Source organism: Myodes glareolus, chromosome 15, assembly GCF_982192425.1.
Source record: "Myodes glareolus chromosome 15, mMyoGla1.1, whole genome shotgun sequence".
Lineage (NCBI taxonomy): Eukaryota > Metazoa > Chordata > Mammalia > Rodentia > Cricetidae > Myodes > Myodes glareolus.
In genome coordinates, this window is record NC_142040.1 from 45,819,392 (window position 1) to 45,845,110 (window position 25,719).

At 40.6% G+C, this 25,719-nt stretch overlaps 1 protein-coding gene across 4 annotated transcripts in view; it reads right to left on the reverse strand.

Annotated features, from left to right (window-relative positions):
* Positions 1–25,719, reverse strand: part of Nnt (nicotinamide nucleotide transhydrogenase) — an 87,792-nt gene that overhangs the window by 31,209 nt on the left and 30,864 nt on the right. For all 4 annotated transcript variants that reach the window (XM_048443066.3, XM_048443064.3, XM_048443065.3 and 1 more), the window contains exons 8-17: positions 15,364–15,497; positions 14,751–14,942; positions 14,097–14,250; positions 11,316–11,477; positions 9,829–9,939; positions 8,804–8,949; positions 6,630–6,825; positions 4,591–4,824; positions 3,343–3,503; positions 1,411–1,590 (exon numbers count right to left, since the gene is read on the reverse strand). In XM_048443066.3, the coding sequence (XP_048299023.3) occupies positions 1,411–1,590; positions 3,343–3,503; positions 4,591–4,824; positions 6,630–6,825; positions 8,804–8,949; positions 9,829–9,939; positions 11,316–11,477; positions 14,097–14,250; positions 14,751–14,942; positions 15,364–15,497 (1,670 nt within the window). The remainder of the gene's footprint in view (positions 1–1,410; positions 1,591–3,342; positions 3,504–4,590; positions 4,825–6,629; positions 6,826–8,803; positions 8,950–9,828; positions 9,940–11,315; positions 11,478–14,096; positions 14,251–14,750; positions 14,943–15,363; positions 15,498–25,719) is intronic.

Here is a 25,719-nt window from a genome sequence, read left to right on the forward strand (position 1 = left end):
TCTGTAGAGAATAATAACGATAATTTAAGCAACTCACTTCTTGTCAAATTTACAGTTAACTATAAAAAGATACCTTTTGCCATCAAGGAGAGAATTAATTAGGAACAAAAAGGAAGGTGGGAAGTATTTATGTTGCTACTTTTCTGTTCTGCTTTCTTCTTTAAAAAGAAATCACATTGACCATAAACTTTCATGATAAGCATTCTAATAGATAAGCAGGAGGAGCGTGATCAGAGCGAGACGTCTAGAAACACGTGAAACGTTAAAAAAAAAAGTCTCTAACAGTGAGTACATTCTTTCTAAGAACTGTGTCTTAGGAGTGAGAATGAATGGATGCGCGAGTCATGAAGTCCCACCCCTAGCTGAAGAACTCAGGGCCTCAGGGAGGGAGATGTGGTCCCAGAGAGTCTACCCACGCTCTGGCATATTATCCTACACCATGCACATTAAGTGGACTTCGTGACAAGAGGGGAAAAAAGCACATGAAGTTTGGAAGGAACAGTGGTTGGGAGTGAGGGGGACATGAAGGGGAGGTGGATTATTGTTTCTTTTGGAGACAAGGTCTCACTGTGTAACCCTAGCCAGACTGGTCTCAATGCCTCCTCCCAAGAAGTTGGATTAAAGGCATGTGGCTACCATACCTAACAGGGGGGTTGGATTTGACCAAAACACAGAGAGATAGACAGAGAGATAGAAGAGAGAGAGAGACAGACAGACAGACAGACAGACAGATGAAATTTTCAAACAATAAAACACACGAAAGAAGTCAAAGATGTACTACATAAATAAAAATCAAATAACCTAAGTTGTGAAGTACTGAAGAAAATTAAATAAACTTTGTATAATCATAAGATAGATTACTATAAAGCCCCTTAAATACTATTTTAAAGGCATCTTTCATGATTAAAAAGGCAAGACTATGTAACATATAATATTTTGAAACTTAAGTGAAAGCTAGGCACAGAGTGTTATCACAAATTCCTGTAATTCTAGCACTTGGGAGACTGAGGCAGGAGGATCTCAAATTCAAGGCCAGCCAGAACTATGTACCAGGAACCTGTCTACAGAGGGGGAAAAAAAAGAATTGAATTGAAAAATACAATAAGGTCAGACAAGTAAATACACAATACTATACAAACAAAAAGAATGATAAAAATAACCTAAAGTAAATATTATGTGTTTCCCTCTAGGCAGAGAAAGGTATTCAAAGGGTTTTACTTTAAGTTTTCCTAAGTCTTTTTAGATGCATATCTTTAAATCAGTCTCAGAAATTTGCTCTGAAAATTCTCATATTTCTGCTGAAAATAAATTAAAACCGATAGATTTATTTTTAGTGTAAACAAAATAAAGATCAAGCACATCCATGCCTCCGGGAGACCATTTCCACTCCCTTTCACATGCGTCTCTTACCACACACATGATGTATGACAGGATGGCACCAGAGGAGCCGATTAGCGCCCCCACGATGGTCAGCAGGTTGTTGTTGAGCAGGAAGCCCTCGGCACACAAGGCCCAGCCTGAGTAGCTGTTCAGCACGGTGATAACAACAGGCATGTCAGCGCCCCCGATAGCAGCTGTCAGCGTCACGCCCTAGGGAGAAAACCAAAGCGAAGTCCCGAGTGAACAGACACAAGCAATTCTCTAACATTCAACATCTTGGTTCGTAATCACTCCGACTGTCTAACGTATTTCTGAAGAAGTGCTACTTCTGGTGATGACCAAGTCTGTCATAGACATGGCAATCATGAATATCCGTCACCACCACCCCCAAAAGTCCCCACACCGAAGTAGCGATAAAAATTGGCAGAAACTGGAAAGGAGTCTTCACTAGGGAAAATTAAATGATACGAAGTTCATGTCCCAGCTCTTGATGGCTTTAGACTGAAGTCAGGCCCCTGATGGTACCAAGGGGAAGAGATAAAACTAAGGTCAGCAGTCCACAGTCTTACTGGTTGACGATCCAGAGGACTTGGCTTTGGTGTCAAAGACAGCTGGAAAGTGAAAAAGAAAATCCTACAAAGGAGCAGGCTCGAAGGATTTGAAGGAGGCCCAAGTACTGTGTATAAACACTCCCCACATCTCTAGCTGTACTCAAAACTCTGGGTCAGACTCCAGGCAATTCTGCTAAGGACAAAAATAACAACAGGTTTCAGGTATCGTCTCAAAAGAGTCAGAATTTGAAACTTCAGTCTAACCAAATTAGTTGCCCCAAAACAAAAGCAATACAAAAAGTGTAAATTAAATTGTGAATGGTTATTGATAACTCTACATGAATACAACAGAATCCAATGTGTCTAAAAAAATTAACAATGTCCATGATGCAATTCAAAGTTATTAAATACAAGAAAGCAAAAGGCCTAGAGGGAGCAGACTTTTTACTATTCATTCCATATACCCCTCCATTTTTGTGTTTTGTTTCTATGAGGGTATATAAGCCAAAGGCATTTAAAAATATCCTTTGTGTAATGGGGACATTTTCATACTGGCAATAAGTTCCTCTGAAATATATTCATCATTTCTCAAAAATAGCAATTCTTTAACATTTTAATTTCTATATTATAGGTTTGATGACAGGAACTTTTAAAAACTTCTGCTTGATTAGATTAAAAATATAAGAATTATTTGATTTTATTTAAAATAAAACAAAAAAGTCACCACCAGATAAGACAGAAGAAAACTGGATTTTAAAAGGCACAAAGATAGAATTTCAAGTCCCTTTTGGTGTTCTAAAGTGTCTGTGCTGATCCATGCCCTAACTCTATGATCACTCGTGAATAAGGTCCCATTTGCCAGTCCAGAGGAACGTAACAGAACTCCATGTAATAGCGTCCTCTACTAATAAAATGCCAAACTGTAACAAAGACAGAATCTCTGTTTATCTCAATATATTAGATGCAAAAATCACACAGGAGAGGGAGAGAAAACCCATGGATGGATGAGCTCTACCAGTGAATACACCGGATTTATTAACTGTAACTCACTATTCATAATTATTGGATTCCACATCACATCTTCCAGGGAACGTGAGAGCAACTTACAAACTGTGGCTGCCTTACACATATTATACAAACTTGGAAGCACTGTTTGTAGAACTTGTGATATAGTAGGTGTTAAAACAGAGTTTAAGTCCTTGAATTTTAAAATTCCCATTCACCAGCACGTCGGCACCACGAAAATTTCAGAGCACTAAAGGTGTCATGTGACAACTTTAAATCGCCAGTTAAGAGATTCTAAAATGACAGGCATGGAACTGTTAGAGACAGAAACGTGATCAGATTGTAGTCTAACAATATATCCCTGACTCTCCTCCAAGCATTTGCTTCTCCATCTCCAGCAACTTACCATGAGAGTAGAAAGGGCAGACACGGAGCCCAGACAGGTAATGCCAGTGGTAAAGCTGGGATTGGTCATAAATGGGATGAGTCCACCTGCACTAGCAGCCAGCAAGCCTGCATTGAGTGCGTGCCTTCCAGGGAGCAGCAGGGGAGCTGACTTCAGAATACCTGGACCGAAGCAGATGTTACTCAGAACCCAGAGTGTGCCGTGGGAAACCCCATATGTCACTTAATCCAAAGTTACCAAAACTTAATATCAGAATAATAATGTGGTACTTCAGACATCACTTTACAGCACCAGATATGAAACATAAGACATGCTAAAAGTTCTACATGTAACACACATTAGCAGAGCCAAGAAAATATGGTTCAACTTAACTGTTCTTTTCCCTACTTTCTGATCACATAATTTCTTTACTCTGTCATGGAATCTTAAAAATTGATTTTTTTTCCTGTATGACCAACACAGAAGTTATTAAGTGTGGTTTTGTTTACTTACAACTTCAATATGAAGTTCTGGGACATTAGCATTTCCAGTGCTATCAACTGGGCCCAAGGGAGAAGAACCCCTGTCAGCTATTTCTAAAGAAAAAGCCTGAGACAAGAATGGGCGAGACTTGCAGTTCATTTGTGATGTTTTTTTAAGTTTCATGGAAGTTTCCCCATTTAATGACTTTATTATTCAGAGGCAGAAACCGTATTTTTACATCACAAACGACTTTCTCCAGGGACTTGTTTAGGTCGGTGCTGCACAGAGGCTCTCTGGACTTTGCCTTCTGCTTCCATTTCCGTGATTCAACATCGCAATAGTAAAATTTGCCTTGGCAGAGTGCTAAAACATGTTGTTTTTCAGAATGAGTTCCACTAACCAAACTTACTGGATAATAAGAATCTCTCTATTCTAGGAAACCCAAGTTCATTGCTACAGACAATATATAGACATCCCTAAGCAAAGGCCAGAGAGGTGCTATTTTGGTCATATGTATTAACAAATATCCCTTAGTGTCTACAAATTTCTGTGTACTGATTTCTACTATTAGCTGTCTGCAGAAGAAATGGCTCTAAGAAAGCTTAGAGTCCCTAAGAATTAAAATGAATTATCCTTTTGAGGGAAAATCTTTTACATGTGTCTGAGCGCTGTACAAACCCCTTCTCCTGACAGTTTGTTCTATGAAGGGGTTTTCTAGATTTGAAACAAACCCACAGTTACCCTGAATAATGAATATTTACCTAAATGTTACGTCAAAGCACTTACCCTGTAATTTTCCATAGGCAACAAGAGACCCACTGAAGGTTACTCCACCGATGTAAGTGCCAAGGTAGGCCACAATCTTGGTGAAATTTGATGTCGCGTCCATTGCAAAATGCGGATACTCTACAATGTACTCGGCCATGCAGGTAAGCACTGCCGCCAAGCCCACTAAACTGTGGAAAGCCGCGACCAGCTGAGGCAAGTCAGAAATCTGGATGCGCTTCGCAATCGCCAAACCTGTCGGAACACCAAGGTCAGGGAGGAACTTAAATGTGACAGACCTCTGGAGAATGGCAACCGGAAGGACGGGGTTTGCGTCGCTGTCGCAGATGCGTTGCCTGGTTCCCAGCATGGACTAAGTGTAGAGGAAAACCACTGGCTGTATGCACATCGTGTCAAAATATCTCCTTATTTCACCTCATCTAACCAATATCAAATAACAGTGTCTACTCTACTCCTCACAAACTCAAAAGACTGCCCTGGACGAAAACTTGTGAGATTACATAAAGCTCCAGTGAAGTCAACTTCCGGTCTCCCACCGAGCGAATATTCCAGGCTGTCTTCTCTACAGGTGATGCCTACGCCTGCGCAGATAATTAACAGATGGAATTTTGAAGAAAGAAAATTAAGCTTGGGTGTTCAAGTAAGTGGAACTAAGGCCAGCATATGCAGCCTTCTTTATTCCAAGTTCTAAAAAGTTATTGACTTTCATAGAATGACTGCGTCGATTCTGCCAAGCTCTTATACCTGTAGCAAACCTAGAATTTTCAACTCATAAGCACACTTCCCACATACATATCAGTAAACATTTTCTTTACATTTAAGAGAGTAATTCAAGAAAAACTTCTGTTCGTGGTATGAAGCGTAAGATGCAAGAGAAAACTTTGCTCCTGTAACAAACATGTGGGAGTCTTCTTCACTAAGGATGGTAACAGTTATCAAACACAGGAAGAATATTTGCTTATTTTGTGCTAATCACAATGTAAATGCCATAGTCACATTTTAAACTTAAGTGATATTAAATTTTTCTATCACTTTGTTGGATCTAGACAAGAAACAATGGATTTGTATTTTGTCAATACTTTCGTGAAGAATAATTTTAACCTGTCAGTGCTATGTCATCAAACAGGAAATGGGGAAGAAATTATAATAGCCTGCTGTTACATAGTATCTCTACTGTAAGCCAACACAAATAACCTCAAGAGCATCATTAAAAAAGTCTAGTACATTAATTACAAAGGGGTATACTGTATTAGTGGTACCTTTGTTTCTGAAGTATTTTAAGTTTATTTTATTCAATTTTTTACTTATTTTTTTCTTTATGTACATGAGTGTTTTGCCTGCATGTATGTCTATGCACTGTGTGAGTGCTTAGTACCTTTGGAGGACAGACGAGGTAGTTGGTCCCCTGAAACTGTTGTTACAGATGGCTGTGAGCCACAATGTGGATGCTGGGAACTGAACCCAGTTCTCTGGGAGAACAGCCAGTGCTCTTAACCACTGAGCGGTCTCTCCAGCCCCTATTTAGTTTTTAATAACGGCTTTATTTTAAAACCAGCTCACAAAATTCTGAAACTCTGACAAGAGTTCTAGCATACTACTAGAGAAAATTAAGACAGTGGTTGTTCTACCCAGTCACGTGTGATTTGAGTGTTCAACATTTAGGAAGAGAGTCTACTGCTGTCTATAATCAGCAGAACAAAAGATGAGCCTACATATAAGTATCCCAGTCCCCCATCCTGTAAGCAGTAAGTAGACATAGTCAGGAAAGGAAAATAAGAACTTCATACCGCATGGGATAGTCTTTAATCCCACTCTTTAGCTCAGTTGGCACACTTTCCCATGTTTTAAAACATCAGTATTTGAATAAGAATTTGTATGTGGTATTTACCCAAGGAGCAATGTTCCTAACTATGCAGTCCTCAAACCATATTCCCAATATTAAAAAGTTTTTTTTTTAATTTTAAATCTCTGAACCTAACTTTCTTCAGATATACCAAGGACATGAATGCATCTGAAGGCAGATGTCCCCCAGCGCTTACCTATGGTACCACCCATGGCCATCGCGCCAGACATCTGAGCTAACAGTTGTGGATCTGGCTTCAGACCTCCAAGTGTGGCTGCCAAGCCTCCTGCAACCCCAATCATGCCCAAGGCGTTGCCAAGTCGAGCTGTCCCCTGAGTGGAGAGGCCGCCCAGGGCGCCAACACAGCACAAGCCTGAGCCCAGGTACATGATCTGATCAGAGGAAAGAGAAGAGGTTATTAAAAACTTCAGTCTGTCGGCACAGCGAAGACCTCTCTTGTGGATGGCGATTCTCTAAAATGTAAATTCAGACAGTCAATAGTAGATATGAAATCTTCTGATAGCACTTCAAAATATTTTTCCTATTCACTAGGAATGTAAATACACTACATACTTTAAATTACAGTTATGCCATATATACAAGTTGGATTTGACAGTATTACACAAATATACAAAGTACCTGAACTTAAATGGGGTTGTTAGATTTTAAAACACTAAATGTGTTCAAACGCTACAAAATAGCCAATCCATGTCATTGGTATTATGAGCTGTGCCTTAATTATATATACAGTAACATTCTCATGGCAGCCATGGGAGAAAAGAACCATTATCCTCACTTTATAAAGAAGGAAGAAAAGCTTCTGGGGGTTACATGATTTATCCATGGGAAGAACAGTGAGCAGCAAGTTTAGACTTCAGACTTGAGTCTTTCAACTCCCTGCTTCAACTCTGCTCATAAAAAAAAAACAAAAAAACAAAAAATCTTATCATTCCAGCAACACTGTGTATTGGGAGCACTGAAGAAACCAAAAAAGGAGACGTGATTTTTCTGCTGTCAGAAAAGTTACAATCCAGTGGTGTTCACTGGAAAGAAACATAAAATATGTAAACTCACAGAAAAGCCTCGGTTTGTTTTATATTACACCTGGGAACTTTTTGAGAACACATCTCATTATTCTTTTCTTACTATACAGCATAAAACTGTGTGTGTGTGTGTGTGTGTGTGTGTGTGTGTGTGTGTGTGTGTGCATGCGTAGGTCAGAGGACAACCTCATGTGTCCTTTCTCAGGTGCCTTTCCACCTTGTTCTTTGAAACAGAGCTTCTCACTTTCCTGGAGTTCACTGGGGAATCTATTCCTCCCAGGATCTTCCTGTCTTCCCTTCCGCAGTGCTAAGATTACAAGCATGCGCAGTACCACACCCAGCTTTGTTTTCTACCCAGATTTTGGGGATCAAACTCATGTCTTCGTACTTGTACAACAGGCACTCATCAGCCATGCTACCACCCCAGCCCCAACAACAGTGGTTCTCAGTGTGCTGGTTGCAATGCCCTGGGGTTGAATGGCCCTTTCACGGGGGTGCCCTAACACCATTGAGACACACAATTCATAGCTAGCAAAAATACAGTTATGAAGTAGCAATGAAAGTCGTCTGAAGTTTGGGGGTCACCATAACATGAGGAACTGTACGAAAGGGTCACAGCATTAGGAAGGTTAAGCACCATGACCTTACAACATAAAAAAAAAAAAAAATTAAAGTCTAGGGGTCTGGAGTGAGGACTCAGTGATTAAGAGCACTGGCGGCCCTTACAGAGGACCTGGGATCGATTCCTAGCACCCACCCAGTGGCTTTAAAGCAGTCTGTAACTCTAATAAAAGTGGCTCCAACCCCTTCTTCTGACCTCTTGGGGCACCAGGAATGCATGTGCAGAAACATGTATGCAAGGAAAATACCCATACACACAAAATAATAATTAAAGGACAAAAATGCATCTTTAAAAAAATGTTTAATGACTATATTTTCTTAAATGCATTGTATAATGTCTTTTGTTATAAACATTTTTCGTTATAAAAACCGTGATGTATTTGTGGAGGAGAGACGCGCAAACGTTTCCAGATTGACCACTGGTCACTTCACTGGACCCTTACAACAGTCCCCAGGCTCACGAGGAAAGTACAGCTGCCTTCTCAGCAGTTTCTACACGTGAAACCTTAAAACAAGGAAGTCAGCCCACACCAACTCCTGGTCCTCGGGAGATCAAAATGGCCTGCTGGAGCAGGGCATGTCCCGGTTACAGCCATATTTGCTGACAGAGCTGAATGTTCTCGATAGTTTAAATTCTGTAAGCGAAATAGTCATAGACGGGGGAACGATATAGTGGTAAAAACGAAAGCACTCAAAGGTCCCTTACCTCTTCAATGTTATAACCACTGTAGAGGGCAGCTAAATATCCACCCACAAAAGTGCCACCAGGGAGGAGATACAAGTAATTGTACTCTGGAGGATCCGTGGGTCGCTTGAACATGTCCAGCATTCTCTGAGTCACCAGAAAGCCACCTTATTGAATTAAGAGAAACACAAGACAACAAGAGGTATCACATAGGACCTTTTTCATACGCTAGAATATCTTTATTAAATATATCTGTATTGCCAGCTATCACAGAGTGACCACTATTATTCCAAGTCATATTTTTGACCCTCAAAAACAAAAGTCATTCTATTATTAAAACCAGTTCCCTTAAGGTGGATAAAGAATGGGGAACCCTCAATCCAGTTAAGAAGAAAACTCGCTATCAGAACGCAGGGCCAACTGTTTCTGCATGACTAGAAGCAAATGGCCATTTAAAGGCTTGAAAATACAAAGGATCAAAAGTCAGAGTTTTGCGCTGATAGGCTACTCTGCTTGTCAAACCCTGTAGCAAAGGATAAAAAGGAAAATACCACATCAAAAGACACCAGGTTTCTTGGACAGAATAAGGAATTCTTAGCTATAGAGCAGCATCAGATGAGTGTCATACATGAGTGGTGTGCTAGCCTTTCAGTTTTCGGGAACAAACAAAGTCACGATAAGGCAAAAGACTAAAATCCTATCTGCAGTTGTACTTATTCAGAGATGTCACGGTGATAGCAGAAGTCAACATAACGCAAAGCTATGCATTCCATAGTTTTCCCGTTAGCTTCTAGCACAACATCCTTACATGGTTGAAGGTATGGAAGGTATGGACGGATTGGTTCTTTATCAGTGCGGTTTCTAACCATTACAGAAAGGCCAAATATTTTACCTTCCTTCCAAAGGAACATTTGTGGCCTGAGAGAAGCCATCTTTAAAGGTAAAGTCAAATGCTTCAATTCAGAAAGTCTATTTTACATGGCTTGGTATTTGCTTCCTATGTCACCCCAAAACATCCAGCCTGGGCTCTTTTTTCTTCCTCCTACCTGCGATGTTGACTGACGATATGAATGTAGCAAGAGCAGCCAGACTCTGGGACGTCGTGGAAGGATAAAAATGCCCTCCCATCAATGCCAACCCACCAACCGCAGTCAAACCTAGAAAGAAAACATGAACATGGTGAATAAGTACAGGAACCTCTCCACACTCAATGTGATAACCGAAATGCTTGTCATATCAGAATCCTATCAAAAGACAAGACAGTGCAATCTTCCTGATCAAAACTGTTGACAACATGCCTGTGCATGTTTCTCACTTGAAGCACTATTGTGGGTAAAAGGTTAACAAGCCTCGCATCCATTGGATTAAGGATATGACCTTCGACTTTCTACCAGTGTTCTCATCAAGGCAAGCCAGCAATGCCACTAGAGCCCGGCTTATAGGGAAATGTGACAACCAAATTACAAAGAACTAATCATGATCTATAGGCATTGATCAGGTTGCCACCAATTTGAGCTTTTCTGTACGCAGCACTTTTTAAAACTGGATGTGCTCCCTACAGAAATCCTAGGAGCTATGCCTAGGACCTTCCAAGAGATAATCATGTGCCCCACCATGCTGGCTACTCAGATGGGTCTCATTCCCTCCCATCTAAGCCAATGTTGGAGGTCAAAGAGGACAGCCCCTTGCAGCCACGTGCACTGCTATGAAAGCTCGCACCAGACAAAAATGTTTGGTGCCATTCCCTAGCAAGCTGGCTCCTGCTGTGGGATAATGCTCTTGTGCACTGTAAAGATTTGTCACTTGTAGTGGTTTAAAAAGACACTGATTGGCCAGTAACCAGGCAGGAAGTATAGGCAGGGCGACCAGACTAAGAGAATTCTGGAAAGAGGAAAGGCAGAGATGTAATCACCAGCCAGACACAGAAGAAGCAAGATGAGAATGCCTTACTGAGAAAAGGTACCAAGCCACATGGCTAAACATAGATAAGAATTATGGGTTAATTTAAGTTGTAAGAGGTAGTTATTAATTAGCCTGAGCAACTAGCCAATTAGTTTATAATTAACATACGCCTCTGTGTGCTTATTTGGGACTTTATGGCTATGGGACTGGGCAGGACAGAAACTTCTGTCTACAGGTTACTTATGTGTAACCAATATGGCCAACCAAAGTCATACACAGCCTACATAAACTTGGTAGAATGCTTAGGTGATTCTAAGAAAAGACCCTTAAAGGTGTGGCGACTGATTCTATGAAACACCCTCTGGTTTTTAAATTTCATCAGTGGAATCCTTTCCTTAAAGTACATGATAACTGGAAAAAAATATTAATGGATCCACACTGCTGGAAATGGGGACACAGGAAGGGCTACACATTCTATGGCATCCAGTTTGACAAGCCCACATATCCTTGGGAACACCCAAGTCACTATAAAGCTGCCCTAGACACCAGGAGTCATGATCTAAAAATGGACTTTATAGACTTCACCGAAACCTCCCATGACAGACTAAGAGCAAAGAACAAAAGAACAAACCTGAGATGGCATTAGTCACAGACATCAGTGGTGAGTGGAGAGCAGGGGTTACTCCCCAGACAGTGTGGTAACCAATAATGCCAGCCAGGCCAAAAGTGGTCACCATCTGAGAAAAGGCGAGGTTGGGGGCCACCATGCCCAAACCCAGCATCCCAGTGAGACCTAGAGGAAGAGAGAGAAAGTGAGATGGCCTGCAATGACCTCAGTAAACTTAAAAGTACATGCCCATGCACACATGCGTGCACGCACACACACACACACACACACACACACACACACACACACACACACACACTATAGAATAGTCAACGTCTTTCATTCTGTTCCCCTGCCAATAACCAGCAGATTATTAAGACATTTGACCATTAAGATGTAAGGGAGATTATGGACGAAATCTACCTTAACTGGCCACTCCCCCCAAATGAAATGCAAAGATCTAGTAATATTTATGAGCCACCTTCAGAACAACTTACACATTATCCTGTGCCTAACTTTGTCCCCTTCTGTTTTAACGTTTACTGACAGTGTCCCATGTGTTTGTACAAGCCTAGAGAAGAGGGGCAAAGCACTCCACTCAGGCAGGACATAACCTTTACAAGACAGGACTTTTATGAGGCCAATTTTATGTCACACTCAGTTGCGGCTGAGCAACAGAGGTTTCCAAGATCAGGAAGGATTTCATTCACTCCAGCACCTCCCCGAAACATATGGCTTCCACCCGCCCAGGACAGAAATTTTGCAATTGCTCCTGAGTCTGGACTGGACTGCTGGCCAGGGCAGTCAGCTCCAGCCTCAACACCAAGTCAGCAAACAGAGTTTTATAAAGAAAAGAAAAAAAATAACTACAAATTAAATTAAGAATGTGCAGAAACAAACAGCCAGCTCTGAACATACATCTTTAATTATCGCCTTCCTTAATAACAACCATGTGGATAGCTGTTCTGCAACAGAAGGGAAGGGTTACCTAGTGGTCAGTAAAAACAGAGGCACTGGGCTATGGGGGAGCTGGATGCACCCTTTCCTGAATAAGGGTCCTTGAGAGCAGCGGGAGCTGGTGCTTTGTCAGTGGCGCAGCTGAAGGAATAGCTGTGGGCATTACTTGCACTTGAAGTTGACTATTCTTAATGAAGATTTTCCTACTGCATTCGGTATTTCAAAAGTTCTAACACACGGCTTGCCAAATCTCTGGGAGAGAGTCAGAGAAACGTTTTGGCTTTCCAGTTACTGATAAGACACTATATAAGGTTATGATTAGTCATGTTGTCTTAAGCCGGACTGTCAAATTCAAATCTTCATCCTGCTGCTTGCTAGTGACTGATCTTAGACATGTAATGTACCTCTGTGCGTGTTTCAATGTCCTCATTCACAATATTACTAACCCTCATGTCTTTATCGTTAAAAGGAATATGATAATATCCCCACATCACTGAGTTGTTATAAGGCATAGATGAGCTAATATATATGAAGGACAGAGCACAGTGCCTGGTGTTTATTAAATACTCGCCTCTGTTCCAATCATATTAGTCGGAAAGGACTAACTCAGCAAAATCTACAGTGCCTCCCAACGGACAAAGACACAAATGATATCACATATAGGAAGGTTCTCTTATCAACACCCCAGTTATCTAGCAGAAATGCCTTGCCTCGATAAACATGACAGAAATCTCAAAAACTAAATTATCCCATATGCCCTGCTCCGTTTTCTTCTACACCTCAAAGAGAGATGGAAATTTACAGTCCTGCTTAGGAAACACCCCAGGAGCAATGCAATCATCTTAAATCATCTTATTTCCTTTTTTTTTTTTTCCTTTAGCAAGCGAGTGCAAGCAGGGACACTGCCCCATCTCCTCACAGCGCGCACCAGCGGAAGCCTCTCGGTCGCCTTGCTGAGCCTTGCTCTTTATTCAAGGAGAGTTACACACTTAGCTGTAAAACATCTGGCCTCACATGGGAATTCGGGGAATGCTGAGCCTACAAGAATCCTGCCTGCCTGCTGCTGCTCTCTTAATTCATTGTAGTTTGCTTTGGTTTTGTTTGTGCTTTGACACTAAGCAGATCTAAACTTGTTTCATTCCTTCAATGAGGAAGAAAGCAATTTCCAATCAAATGCCCACATTTCGGCTTCTCACGATACAGAGCCAGAAAGAATATGTCTCGCTATTTTACAGTCATTCTTTAGTGATTTCAAAAAGAGGAGTCTGAAACAAAACAAAACAAAAAAAAAAAAAAGAACTTGTGATCCGTCATAAAGAAAAAAATCAAAATTAAAATATTAAAGTTTCTTAGTAGGTAACTTAGAATGCTAGTCTAATATTCAAGGCTATCCCTTACCTCTAACTGTTTATAATTCAAACAAGTTTTTGGTTGCTCGGTCTTACCCAGTTACAAAGGTCGTCAAAAACTCGGGTTTTACAAAACACGAAAAGATCTTGGTTTACACACATTCAACGTCAGCACACTCTGACACTGTTACTCAACAGCTTTGATACAGGCAACTTCGATGACCATATTGAAGATGTTTTCTGTAAAATGTATTAGTCCCTTATATGTGATTTCACATGCCTTCACTCCAGTACTTAACAAAGTGACTGGTTTGGGGTGATCAATACAATCTCCAAGCCCAGAGAGCAGGACAGGCAACATATGGTAAAATCAGACCCATCAGGTCCAGTATAATGGAATCCAAAGACTAACAACAGTAGGCCATTTATTAGTCATGACGATGAGCATAGTACATACAAAACCCAATCAGTGCTAAGTCTTAATGAATGTTATCCTCACCGGCCGCATACACGGAGGCTGTGGTCAGTGTCTTCGTGTACATTGAAACAGTGCCTGCTTTCTCCGCTTCCAGTTCAGCCACCGTCTTCTGTTTTACGGGGGTTTCTTGGGGGATATTTTTTGGTGTCGGGGCTGGAAAAATCACATTGCCATCCTAACAAATATTAGAAAATGGTATTTTTAAAGTCAAGTTGGAAGTTCAAAATGACTTACAGAAGACAGTTCATGTTGAAAAACTTTGGTGTAAATATAATTGTAATGTATATTAAAGTATGTGTATACATTTAATTTTAATGTAAATTCATATAACTTATAAAATGAGTGTGTAAGTGTATAGCGTTAGTGTTATACATATATAATTTTTATATGTCTGGGGCATACATCTAATAATACAAATTGAACCCTGAGAAGTAAATACATGAGAGAATAATTCATTTTTCCTTATTAAATTTCTACTTCTGGTTCTCAAAAGGGTTGTATATTTTCATTGCTCATACTTGAGTATATGATATACTTTCTTTAAATCATTCTCTATTTTTAAACAATTTCCATTGCATGTCAATGCTTTATTACAATATATCTTTATTCCAAAAGGGGGCTCTTCTGTGACCCTACATCCAAGATACCCTAGGAGCACAGGAGAGGAGCACCTACCTTCATCACCACAGTTCCCCGGATGACGTGACTCATGGTACCAAAGTCAAAATCATCCTTCACTTCAAAATAAAAGTTATCCTTGTCAGGGCTGATGGCCTTCAGGAGTTTGGTGATGTTGTTGGAGTACAGTGTGCTGGCCTGCGTGGCCATGCGGCTGGGGAGGTCCGTGTAGCCGATATGAGTAATTCCCTAAAGGAAAAAGCACATTGTCAAGCCCCTACCCCTGCATTATGAGCTTTCTGTCCATTTTCTAAATCTTTTTTTAAGCTTCCATGGATTTTTTTTTTAACTTTCCAACTTTAGTTTCTACAAATCCTTCAAAGGAGTAAACAGCTCTTACAGAGGACTTGGGCTGCCGCTTGCCTAGCATGCTTTGCATGCATTAGGCCCTGGGTTTGATCCTCAGCACTATAAAGAAATTTAAAAGGGGGGAAGTAACCCCTCAGTTGGGGGCTAGGGATAGGACCCAGTAAACAGTGGGGAGAAGGGGCCAATTCAATCGACTGTATGTACATATTAAGTTCTCAAAGAATTAGTAAAATTATTTTTTTAAACCACACAAGTCACTGGACATCAGAATATAGAGACAGAAGATGCTTTCTTGGTATACCTTATGAACGTAAAGTTCTCCTGGCTTAGTGGTTTCAAAGTTTCCGCCAGCCTCAGCAGCTAAATCCACAACAACCGAACCTTCCTTCATTGATTCAATCATTTCCTTACTAAATAAAACGGGAGCTTTTTTACCTGATAAAATCAAAACACACAACAAATTAGAATATTCTTCTAATTGGTACCGTGGGCTGTCTGCATTCAAGGCTTCATGATGTGAAAAGTCAATTCTTTATAAGATATTCCGAAGACAAGGGCATAAACGAGACCAGCCACTCACTTCTGGCAAAGATGTGTCTGGGCTGCAAAGTGGGCACCATCCAGCTGGCAAGCGAGCCTCACCGTATGGTTGGCCTGAGCGATCTCGGCCTTGCTCTTTCCAGCTGGCTTACATCTAAGACCATTTACTGAGAGATTTTATTTGTTTAAAAAGAATACATAAAATAAGCCATCATGGAAACTATGCTCACCCAAACTGAACAATTCACAAAGGTCACACATGTCAAGAGTACATGCAGCACTAATTTATGAATTACGAAATAGAATAGTTCCATTCCTTTTAGCAAATGTCACCAGAGTTTCCAATTCATTACCCACCTTAATCAAACAGAGGATAACAACTCGAAGAGACCAGAAAGTGCCATGAAAGAAACACTGCAGCATTGCACAGCTCCAAAGGGTCGGGAAGCACTCATGTGCCTTTGTTCCCAACTATTGGTCCTCTGCCTATGAAGTCAATCCTATCTCTACCTGGTCCTGGGAGTGCAGAAGTAGACAAACAGCAGTGTTCCCCATTCTCATGGGATACATTCTGCTCATGTGCTAATCCAGTCTAAATTCACAAGATGTTTTAGGAGGCTCACTAGTTCCTATATAGGATAAGTCCCCAACAGATACCTGAGCCAAGAGAGAAAGGAAATAGACTTGCGTGATTGATAGAAAGAAAGCTGAGCACTGATAGCCTCATTTCTATCCCTTTTTTAATTTTTAATTTTATATTTACAGGCTTTTAGTAAAAACACTTTTATATACTGACATCAATTAAACATTATATATGTGTTAAAATCATCTCATTATCAAATCACTTGACAGAGATACATACGATTCCAAAAGGGAAAATGATACAGATGTAAACTAAAATAATTTAGCTATAGTACATATGAAAACAATTATAAAATATAATTATTTTATAATCTGGGTGTTATATAATTATTTTATAATCTGGGTGTTTGGGGTTTCCTCAATCTTTTTGGTACAAACTTCATACAAGATAAAGTCCAAATCCTTATTCCTGAAGGCTTTTTCCCCCTGAGTGAGCAGTTCTTTCTAGCATCCCCACTTGCTGCTTTCCTTCTGGGCCATCCACTTCAACAACACTGGACTAGCTACCAAAAGATCCCTTAATGACACGGTTCTCTTTTCTGAGTTTCCATAAACGAACAAGAATCAAAAGGCATTTTCTCCCAGCCTGGTAGCTACAGAGGTTTTCCAAACTGTTTGGCAGTATTCCTTTCCCCTTCTTTCCACAAATAGTAAACAAAGGCACCCTGAATATTTTCCTGAACCTTGAGAATCAGAGAAAGCAACACGTATATATCCAGGACTTTTCCCGTAAGAAAGCCCATGCTTCTCAGCTCCCCAGAGACTGGTCACCAAGCCGAGGTAGCTGCATCCACACAAAGGCAAATCTAAAGTGCTGGCCTAGACTTTCCAGATGTGTCACTGTCATTGCCGTCCTACCCTTTCATACAGGGCTGCTGTTCAAAGCGGCCACCTTCTTGTTAGAGCTTTTCCTCCCACCTTATTTATGCCCTCCAGACTTGGGCTCACAGGCCTAAAATAATCATTTCAGATGCAGGATGATCCTCTCTGGTTTCTGACTTACGCAAGCTGTGGCTACTGATGCCACCAATCTTATTCGGCATCTAACTAATTTGTTTTGCTATTGTAATGCTCATCTATATCTGACAAAAAAAATTTAAGTGTATATTTGTATGGGGGTGGGGAGTATTTGAGTGTCAAGGTATACAAGTGGAGTCTGAGGACAACTGTGGAAGTCGAGTCTCTCTTTCAATTGTGTGAGTCTGAGGGATCAAACTCAGGTCACCAGATTTGGTGGCAAGTGCTCTTATCCCCTGAGACATCTCACCAATTCTGCTAGGTGCTTTTGACTTGCTTTTTTCTTGTCTTTTAATTTATTTGGTTTTTATTTGTTGGCTCATTTGTTTGTTGGTTGGTTTGGGGTACTTGAGTTGAATTCACGGCCTCAGGCATAGTAAACAAGTGATTGACCTCTGTATCTGTATCTCTAATACAAATTTCACCTTTTAAAAAATATGCCTCTGTGGCTTGTCTATAACTTGCTATATTTTGGAGGATGTGATTTGGAAAAAGGTCTCCTATAGCCCTGGCTGATCTAAAAGGCACTATGTGACTAGATCTGGCCTGAAACCTCTGGTCCTGCCACCTCTACTGCACAGTATTTGGATTACAGGCGTGTATGTGTCTTCACATAGACTTTCAAATGGTTCTAGTGATACTCTATGGTCTTTACACTAAGTAAGTATTCAGTGGGAAGTAATATACTATTGTCTCAAAAGTGATTGAATTTCAGAATAATAATAAAACCAAAAAATGTAAGTTATATCAAGACACCAATGTGCAAAGGTGTTTTTTAAAGCTGTGTCAGCTATTGCCAAATTTAACATGTAACATAAAGTTAGAGGTAACAGATTGTACCCTTCATGTTTTCTAATGAGTCCTAAAGTTTAGGCCACATGATGTCTTGCTCAGCGGTAGCTTTCAGGTTCAATCACTAATTGTATTTTGAAAGCACATAGCAGAATATGTAATCTAAACTACATATACCTACTTATATGTGCATATGTAAGTTCTCCATAGACTATATAACTTGTAATAAGTTCCTTCATAGCATTCACCAATATCAGAGTATATTTAAGTAGTTAGACTGTTATTTTCTTCTCTGTCCTTTTGCTTATCTCCCAAATGTCCTAATTTTAAAATTAAGAAATCTCAATAAGGTCTGCGGGGAGGGAGAGTTACAATGAAGGACAGAACAACGCAGCTGCCTGCAAGTACTCACATGTGGATTAACTTTTTTTTTTTATTCTGGAAACTGAAAAAAATGAAAATTGAAAACAGAAGGGGAAAAATAGAGCCAAAAGAGAAGCAGGATAGTGAGCAGCGTTCCAAATGAGCAGATCCTCAAAAGAACAGGTCAAGAGGGGGAAAGACTAGGACCGTGATTGCAACAGAGTATCTTAGTGTGACCGACCAATAGGATGGAAATGTAACTGCATGACAAGCGCGGTATCCAAAATAAAGGAAAGAAGGGACAATAAGAGGTCTAGTCAGGTTTGGGGGGGGGAAGTTTTCTATTCAAACTTAACATATTTTTAACTAAGATCCACGTAGATTATATATAATTGTAAGAGAACTGGCCCAGACAGAAAAAGAGGGAGGCAAAACACTTTAGAATCTTTCTCTAGTTTGTGGACTTAAAAAAAAAAGATTTCCTAAATTTAGATAATAAGAAAAATTACAAAATAAACACAAGCCGACTTAAATAATTCCAACTCCAGGAGATCAAACTCCCTCTCTGGCTTCTGTGAGCATCTGGATGCCTGTACACACACACACACACACACACACACACACACACACATACACACACACACACACACACACATACACACACACTTACACAATTTTAAAGCCCAGACTGGTCTATACAGAGAATTCCAGGTGAGCAAGGCATATACAGTGAGATCTGAGATCCTGTCTCAGAGAAATAAATCCTAGTAGAAAACAAAAAAAGGAAATAAAAAAATAATTTAATTCACAGAAATTAAAATTTGGTGCAGGAGAATTGTCTGTATTCTGTCAATCATGTTTTAAATAAACACTGATTGGCCAGGCAAGAGGTGTAGGTGGGAAAACCAGAAAGGAAGTGGAAATGATGTAAGGAGAGCAGGAGAATTCTGGGGAGGAGGAAGTTGATTCCTCCCACTCCTGCCCAGAACACCGAAGCAGCAGGATGTGAGCTGCCCCACTGAAAAAGGGTACTGAGCCACATGGCTAAAATAGATCAGAAAAATGGGTTAATCAAGATGTGAGAGTTTATCAGTAAAAAGCCTGACCTAATGGGCCAATCAGCTTTATAACTTACGGAGTTCTCTGTGTGGGTGATTTTCTCTGGGACTAAACAGCTGGGGAGTCGGGCAGGACAGAACCACAAACAAACAGGCCCCCTCATGTTACAAAAATTGAAAAAGCAAAATATTAAGATCTTACTAGAGGTTTGAAGAGATGGCTCAGTGCTTAAGAGCACATACTATTCTTGCAGAGAACCTGAGACTGATTCCTAGCACCCACATCAGGTAGCTCACAACTGCCTGTTACTTTAGTTCCAAAGATCCAATGACCTCCTCCTATGCAGATACACACACACACGCACACACACACACACACACACACATCACAACTGAAAAAAAAATTTTCAAGAAAATGGTTTTGAATCATTTTTAAAAATATCTTAATAGTTAACTGACAATGTAAACAAATGATCAAATTTTTAAAAGGTTAACAAATTTTTAAAGCAAATTGTTTACTTCCAGGAGAATTACAAAAATATTAAGTATAAAAAGTTGGAGCCACCGACAGAAGCACTGAAACTTTGCTGGTAGGCCACAACCTCGTGGTGATGCACAGATTAATGGAGATGGGTTAAATTAAGATGTAAAAGTTATTCGAAGTTCATCTGTTGTGAATTCTCTGTTCAGTTCAGTACCCCATTTTTTAATTGGGTTAATTAGAGTTCTAGTGTCTAGTTTCTTGAGTTCTTTGTATATTTTGAAGATCAGACCTTTGTCTGATGAGGGGTTGGTGAAGATCTTCTCCCAGTCCGAAGGTAGCCTTTTTGTCTTACTGACAGTGTCCTTTGCTTTACAGAAGCTTCTCAGTTTCAGCAGGTCCCATTTATTCTCTTATTGTCTGTGCTACTGGGGTTCTACTTAGGAAGTGGCCTCCTGTGCCTATGGCCAGAAGACACTTGGCATTCTACCAACAACCTGTGTTCTGCTGTAAGCATGTGTGGTTGTAACTCATGTAAATTGTGTTTGCGTCACCGTCTTGTGGCGCTCAGGTTGGACTCAAACTTATTGTGCAGTCAACGATGACTTTGAACTGGCAATCCTCCTGCCTCTGTTCTCCGAGTGTTGGGTTTTGCAGACATGAGATTATGAGATTATGCTCATCTTAGATTTACTCTGGAATATTAGTGAGCTTACAGAATATTTTCATAATCATGATTTCCTCAATAAATTTATACCGGCATGTAGTTTAAAAGCATTGGAATTAGAAGCTACTAGAAAAGTTGTTCATTTCTGAAAACAGCTTCAACAGCTTACTGACATATAGCAAAAGAATACATTTTTGGCTCCTCTGTAGTAGGAGGAGTGGTTTCAGTTAAAATAAATAACTAAATAAATAACTAAAAATAAATAACAAAGACTATTTACAGGGAAAAAATTTGTAATGTACCTCTCTCAATAAATCAAGACTAACATGGTCATCTGAAATCAATAAATTCTCAGAGTCTGTAATGGGGAAAAGAATCCAATCCTCACAGGCAACTCTGATCAAGGAAGAAGCAGGAGGGAAGAAAGGTGGGGAAGGGGAGAGGATAATATAGAGGAAGGGAGGAGAAAGGAGGAAAGGGGACAGGAGGGGAGGGAAAGAGAGGAGAGAAGAGGGAAGGGAAGAGGAGGGGAGGGAAGGGAAGAGGAGAGAAGAAAGAAGGGGAGAGGAGAGGAGAGGAGAGGAGAGGAGAGGAGAGGAGAGGAGAGGAGAGGAGAAGAGAGGACGGAAGGGAGGGGAGGGGAATTAAAAAGAAGCCACTAAAACTATTAAGAAGAAAAGGACACCAAGATGAAATGGATTAACCACAAGTTTTTATAATGATTCCAAAAAGCAGAGAGAATTATTTACTGGAATTACTCAATGACATGTAATCATGGGGAAATTCCTAACTTCCTGGTCTGTAAAGCATCAAATTAGAGGCTCAAGAAAAACTTTCTGCCTTCACACAGCGTGATAAATTTAATTCCATACTCACAGATGCATAATTTAAATCATAGAACCCGTTTACCTAAAACTCAAACAGATTTCTCACCAACAAGTACTACAAAGGACAGTCTTAAATATAATGTGATACTGAATGTATAACTGAAAAGCAGTAAAGAAAATAATTCAAACATCAATCAGTGTTTTACATATTAACAATTTCATTATTAACTGGGATTAAATGCCTGTAATCTTAGCACTTGGGAGAGCAAGGCAGGAGGATCAGGAATTCAACCTAGTCACCTGCTAGGGAGTAAGGTCAAAGGCAGCCTGCAGTATATGAGACCCCATCAGCAGAGGAGGAGGAACCCAGTATAACAAGAATTTTGCATCGTTATGGTTTGAATATGAACGATCCCCCATAGTCTTGCATGGTTGGGTTTGATTGCTAATGAGATTTGGGGAAATGACTGGATCCTGAAGGCACTGATTCAATAAATAGATCAATCTCTTGGGAGATTCACGCTGTGATGACATTTTTGGAATTTTGGAGTGAATAAGAGATGGGTGGACTTCTTGGAGAAAAGAGATCACTAAGGACAAGCCTGCAGAGAGAGCATCCTCCATCTGCGGAGATTGCATCCTCCGTCTGCAGAGATGATAGCATCCTCTGTCTGCAGAGATGATAGCATCCTCCATCTGCAGAGATAGCATCCTCCTTCTGCAGAGATGATAGCATCCTCTGTCTGCAGAGATGATAGCATCCTCCATCTGCAGAGATAGCATCCTCCGTCTGCAGAGATGATAGCATCCTCCATCTGCAGAGATATCATCCTCCATCTACAGAGATAGCATCCTCCATCTGCAGAGAGAGCATCCTCCATCTGCAGAGAGAGCATCCTCCATCTGCAGAGAGAGCATCCTCCATCTGCAGAGAGAGCATCCTCCATCTCCAGAGAGAGCATCCTCCATCTGCAGAGAGAGCATCCTCCATCTGCAGAGAGAGCATCCTCCATCTGCAGACATAGCATCCTCCATCTGCAGAGATGATAACATTCTCCATCTCACTTCCCTCACTTCTGTCCTCCCCATCACCTTCCTGCCCATTATGACCTAAGATGCCACAGTTGTTGAGGGATGCATTAGTATCTTCTTTTAGAAATTCTTCAACAATTTCTATTTTGATTCCTAAGCCCCAGCAGTACCTATGAAACTGGTTGAATTTGGAGATGGGGCTGTTAAAGATATAATTGAATTAACTATGGGCCTGAGCCTAACTTTATTGGTATCCTTAAGGGGAAGAAATTAAATGTCAAAAGTGATACCAGGGAAGCACACACACAGAGAACAGAGGCCTGAGAAAGGTGGCCATCTTCAACCAAGGAAAGCAGTCTCGGAGAGACTAATCCTGCCAACCACTTGATCACAAATTTATAGACCCCCAAAGGGTGAGAAGATAAGTTTCTGTTGTTTATGCTCCACAGTCAGTGGTACTTTGCAATGGAAGCCTTAACAAACTAATATAATGTGACCTTATTCCTGGGCACACGGCTAGGCATGAACTCTTAGCTTCCTGCATAGATGGCTCTGACCACGTGACTGATCTTAGAAAAAAAATGGAAATAAGAGTGATATGTGACCCTTGCAGTGACACAGCATACACCTGATGTGTGACAACCCCCTGTGCACACTCCTCAAAATAGAGACAGTGCCCAGAGTGACCTTCAGAGCTTCATTGTGATGTAAATGACACCTAGTCCGAATCTCCATGAGGTAGCATCAGAGCTACCACCTGTCAATGTTAAGTAGGCAGAAAGTAGATTTCTACGATAACCAGTTTTACACGCTTGGACTAATTAATGTGTTACAGCAATGATTGAGGATTGAGGGCCAGACCCCTAACAAGAATGAATGGGGCAGATAGAAGCGACTGGGGATTCAGAACTGCTGGTCATAGGATGTTAATAGTCGCTCTACCCTAGAGGCAGCCTCACCTCCCAAGCCTCAGCTCAGGGACAGGCAGGGAGACGAAAGGAAGACTTCTCCATCTTGCAATACACTTTTAGAGAAACAACAGACCCAACCAGAATATAACTTTGTGGCATAGATTTTCCTAACAGAACATTTGTCGAATATGGTTCAGCAATTCACGAAGTGTGTCAGACATACCCTAGGAAATCAAGACTGACAAACAGCAACAGAAAACTCCAGAATTCTGGCGGCCTCCATTTGATGACAAGTGACCCTATCTGTGTTGAAAGCTACGAAGAGGTATGTAGACAGCCTGTGGTTACTAAGCCCTGATGTTGTAACATAAAAGTATTCCTCTCTGTCTTTCAAATTTCCAAAAGCGAGTGTTAGCATGGAAGCAATATTTTAAAATTCCATAGAGTCCTAAAATACATGGAAGGGAGGGGAGCATGAAATATGAATCAGACAGTCAGGAAGAGGTAATATGTTCTCTAAAACATTGAGAGTCACTGACCTACATGGTGTGGTTTTGACTCCTAAAATCATAGTGTGCATTGAGAAGAAGACACGCTGAATGATAAACTCTTCTAACTTTTGAAAACGATGTAGTTGTCAAAATAAAAATTATCTCAGTGGAATTCCATGGGCAAGTGTCAGTTATTGTTGTAATATTCCCCTGACTAAAATCCCATGTCCGAAAGCCATCTCATTGGACTATTCGATCTATGAATGATGCTTTTATATGTGTGTGTGTGTTTCCAGTCTTAAATAATTAATATATATTAAAGCATCATTCATAGACTCGAATATATATATATATACATATATATATGTGTATATATATATATATATATATATATATATGCAGCATCAGATGCATGTGGACTTTCCAAAAGGCTTCTGTATCTTAGGTTGAGTCCCATCAACAACTCCTTCCCAACTCTTCTCCAGCTGTGAAGGATGTATGTGTCCTGTGACAAGGGCATTTTATAGATCCTACCCAGGGTAAACACACAAAAAAATACTACTACCTAATTGGGATTAAGTCTAAGAACAAATCCAAGCATACATGGCCTAAGACATTACAATCTATAATCAGTGTGATAGGGGAGTTCAGCCAATCACATTCTGTTTTGGGGGCGTGCCGCCCTCAGGCTAAAGCCTGCCTATAAACCTAGCAAGAGCGCTCCGCTAGTTCTCTCTTTTTCGCCTGGCTCCTGCGTCCGGATTCTGCATTTGGATTCTGGTGTAAGCTGTTGTAAGTCTTACTTCTGTTTATTAAAGCTGTATATTTTGTATCAAGATAGTCTGGGGACTTTTCATTGCCAATTGCTCTGCAGCTTCATCAGTGAATATCTTCCTTCCTGACAAGACACTTGACAATCCTGAATGCACCCTCCACTACTTCCTGGTTCCAGTGCCTGAAAGGTCTAGTTAGCCACTTCAAATTGCAGACTGGGCATGTGTGTTAGTTTTGAATAATTTTAAAAAGCTAAGTTTCCAGTCTCAAGTTAACTTCCACAATGTTCCTACAAAACAAAAAAGTGAGCCAACAGTGTTCTGTCCAGGCTTCTTCAGATAGCCTTGAAAAGTGACCATGCCAGTCAAGACCTAACAAAGATATTCAGGATTATGAGTTGAGCAATATTTGATGAGCCACGATTGTGTATGAAGCACTGGGCCAAGCGCTGGCCATGACAGAGACAAAGGGGACACTTGTCCTGTGCTCACAGGAAAACAGGACAATGAAGGGCAGATGGGACTAAACACAGCCATGACGTGAAGTTCTGGCAAGGTGCTATGAGTGCAGAAAAATTAGTGTCTACTCCTCGGTAAGTTGTGGTGGCCACTACGGGGGAGGCGGCAGCTGAATGAGGTAGGGCTTCGGAAGGCAAGAAAGAACAGGGATGGTGCGTCCAAATGACAAAGCAGTGCGTGAGAAGTCATGAAAGTATCTTAGATTATTAGAGGCGATAACCGCCCAATGTGACTGACAGCAGATACGAGTTAGACATAAGTCTAGCATGAAACCCAAAAGCTAAATTTGGACCCCTCCCAAAAAAAAGCAAATGAAAGGCAATATGCATGTCACCAAGGATATAAACTTTCGAACATGGGTAACTGGGAGCAGGGAGCTGTGATCTAACCTTGACCAGTATAGATGCCTAACGGGGTGGGGAGCTTGAGCAGACCAAGACACGGTCTCCATTATTAAATAAAATCTTAAAACTTTAGGCCATTAAATTGAAAAAAGCAAGACCTAATACAGGGTCTTGGAGAGCAGGAAAGCTATATAATCACA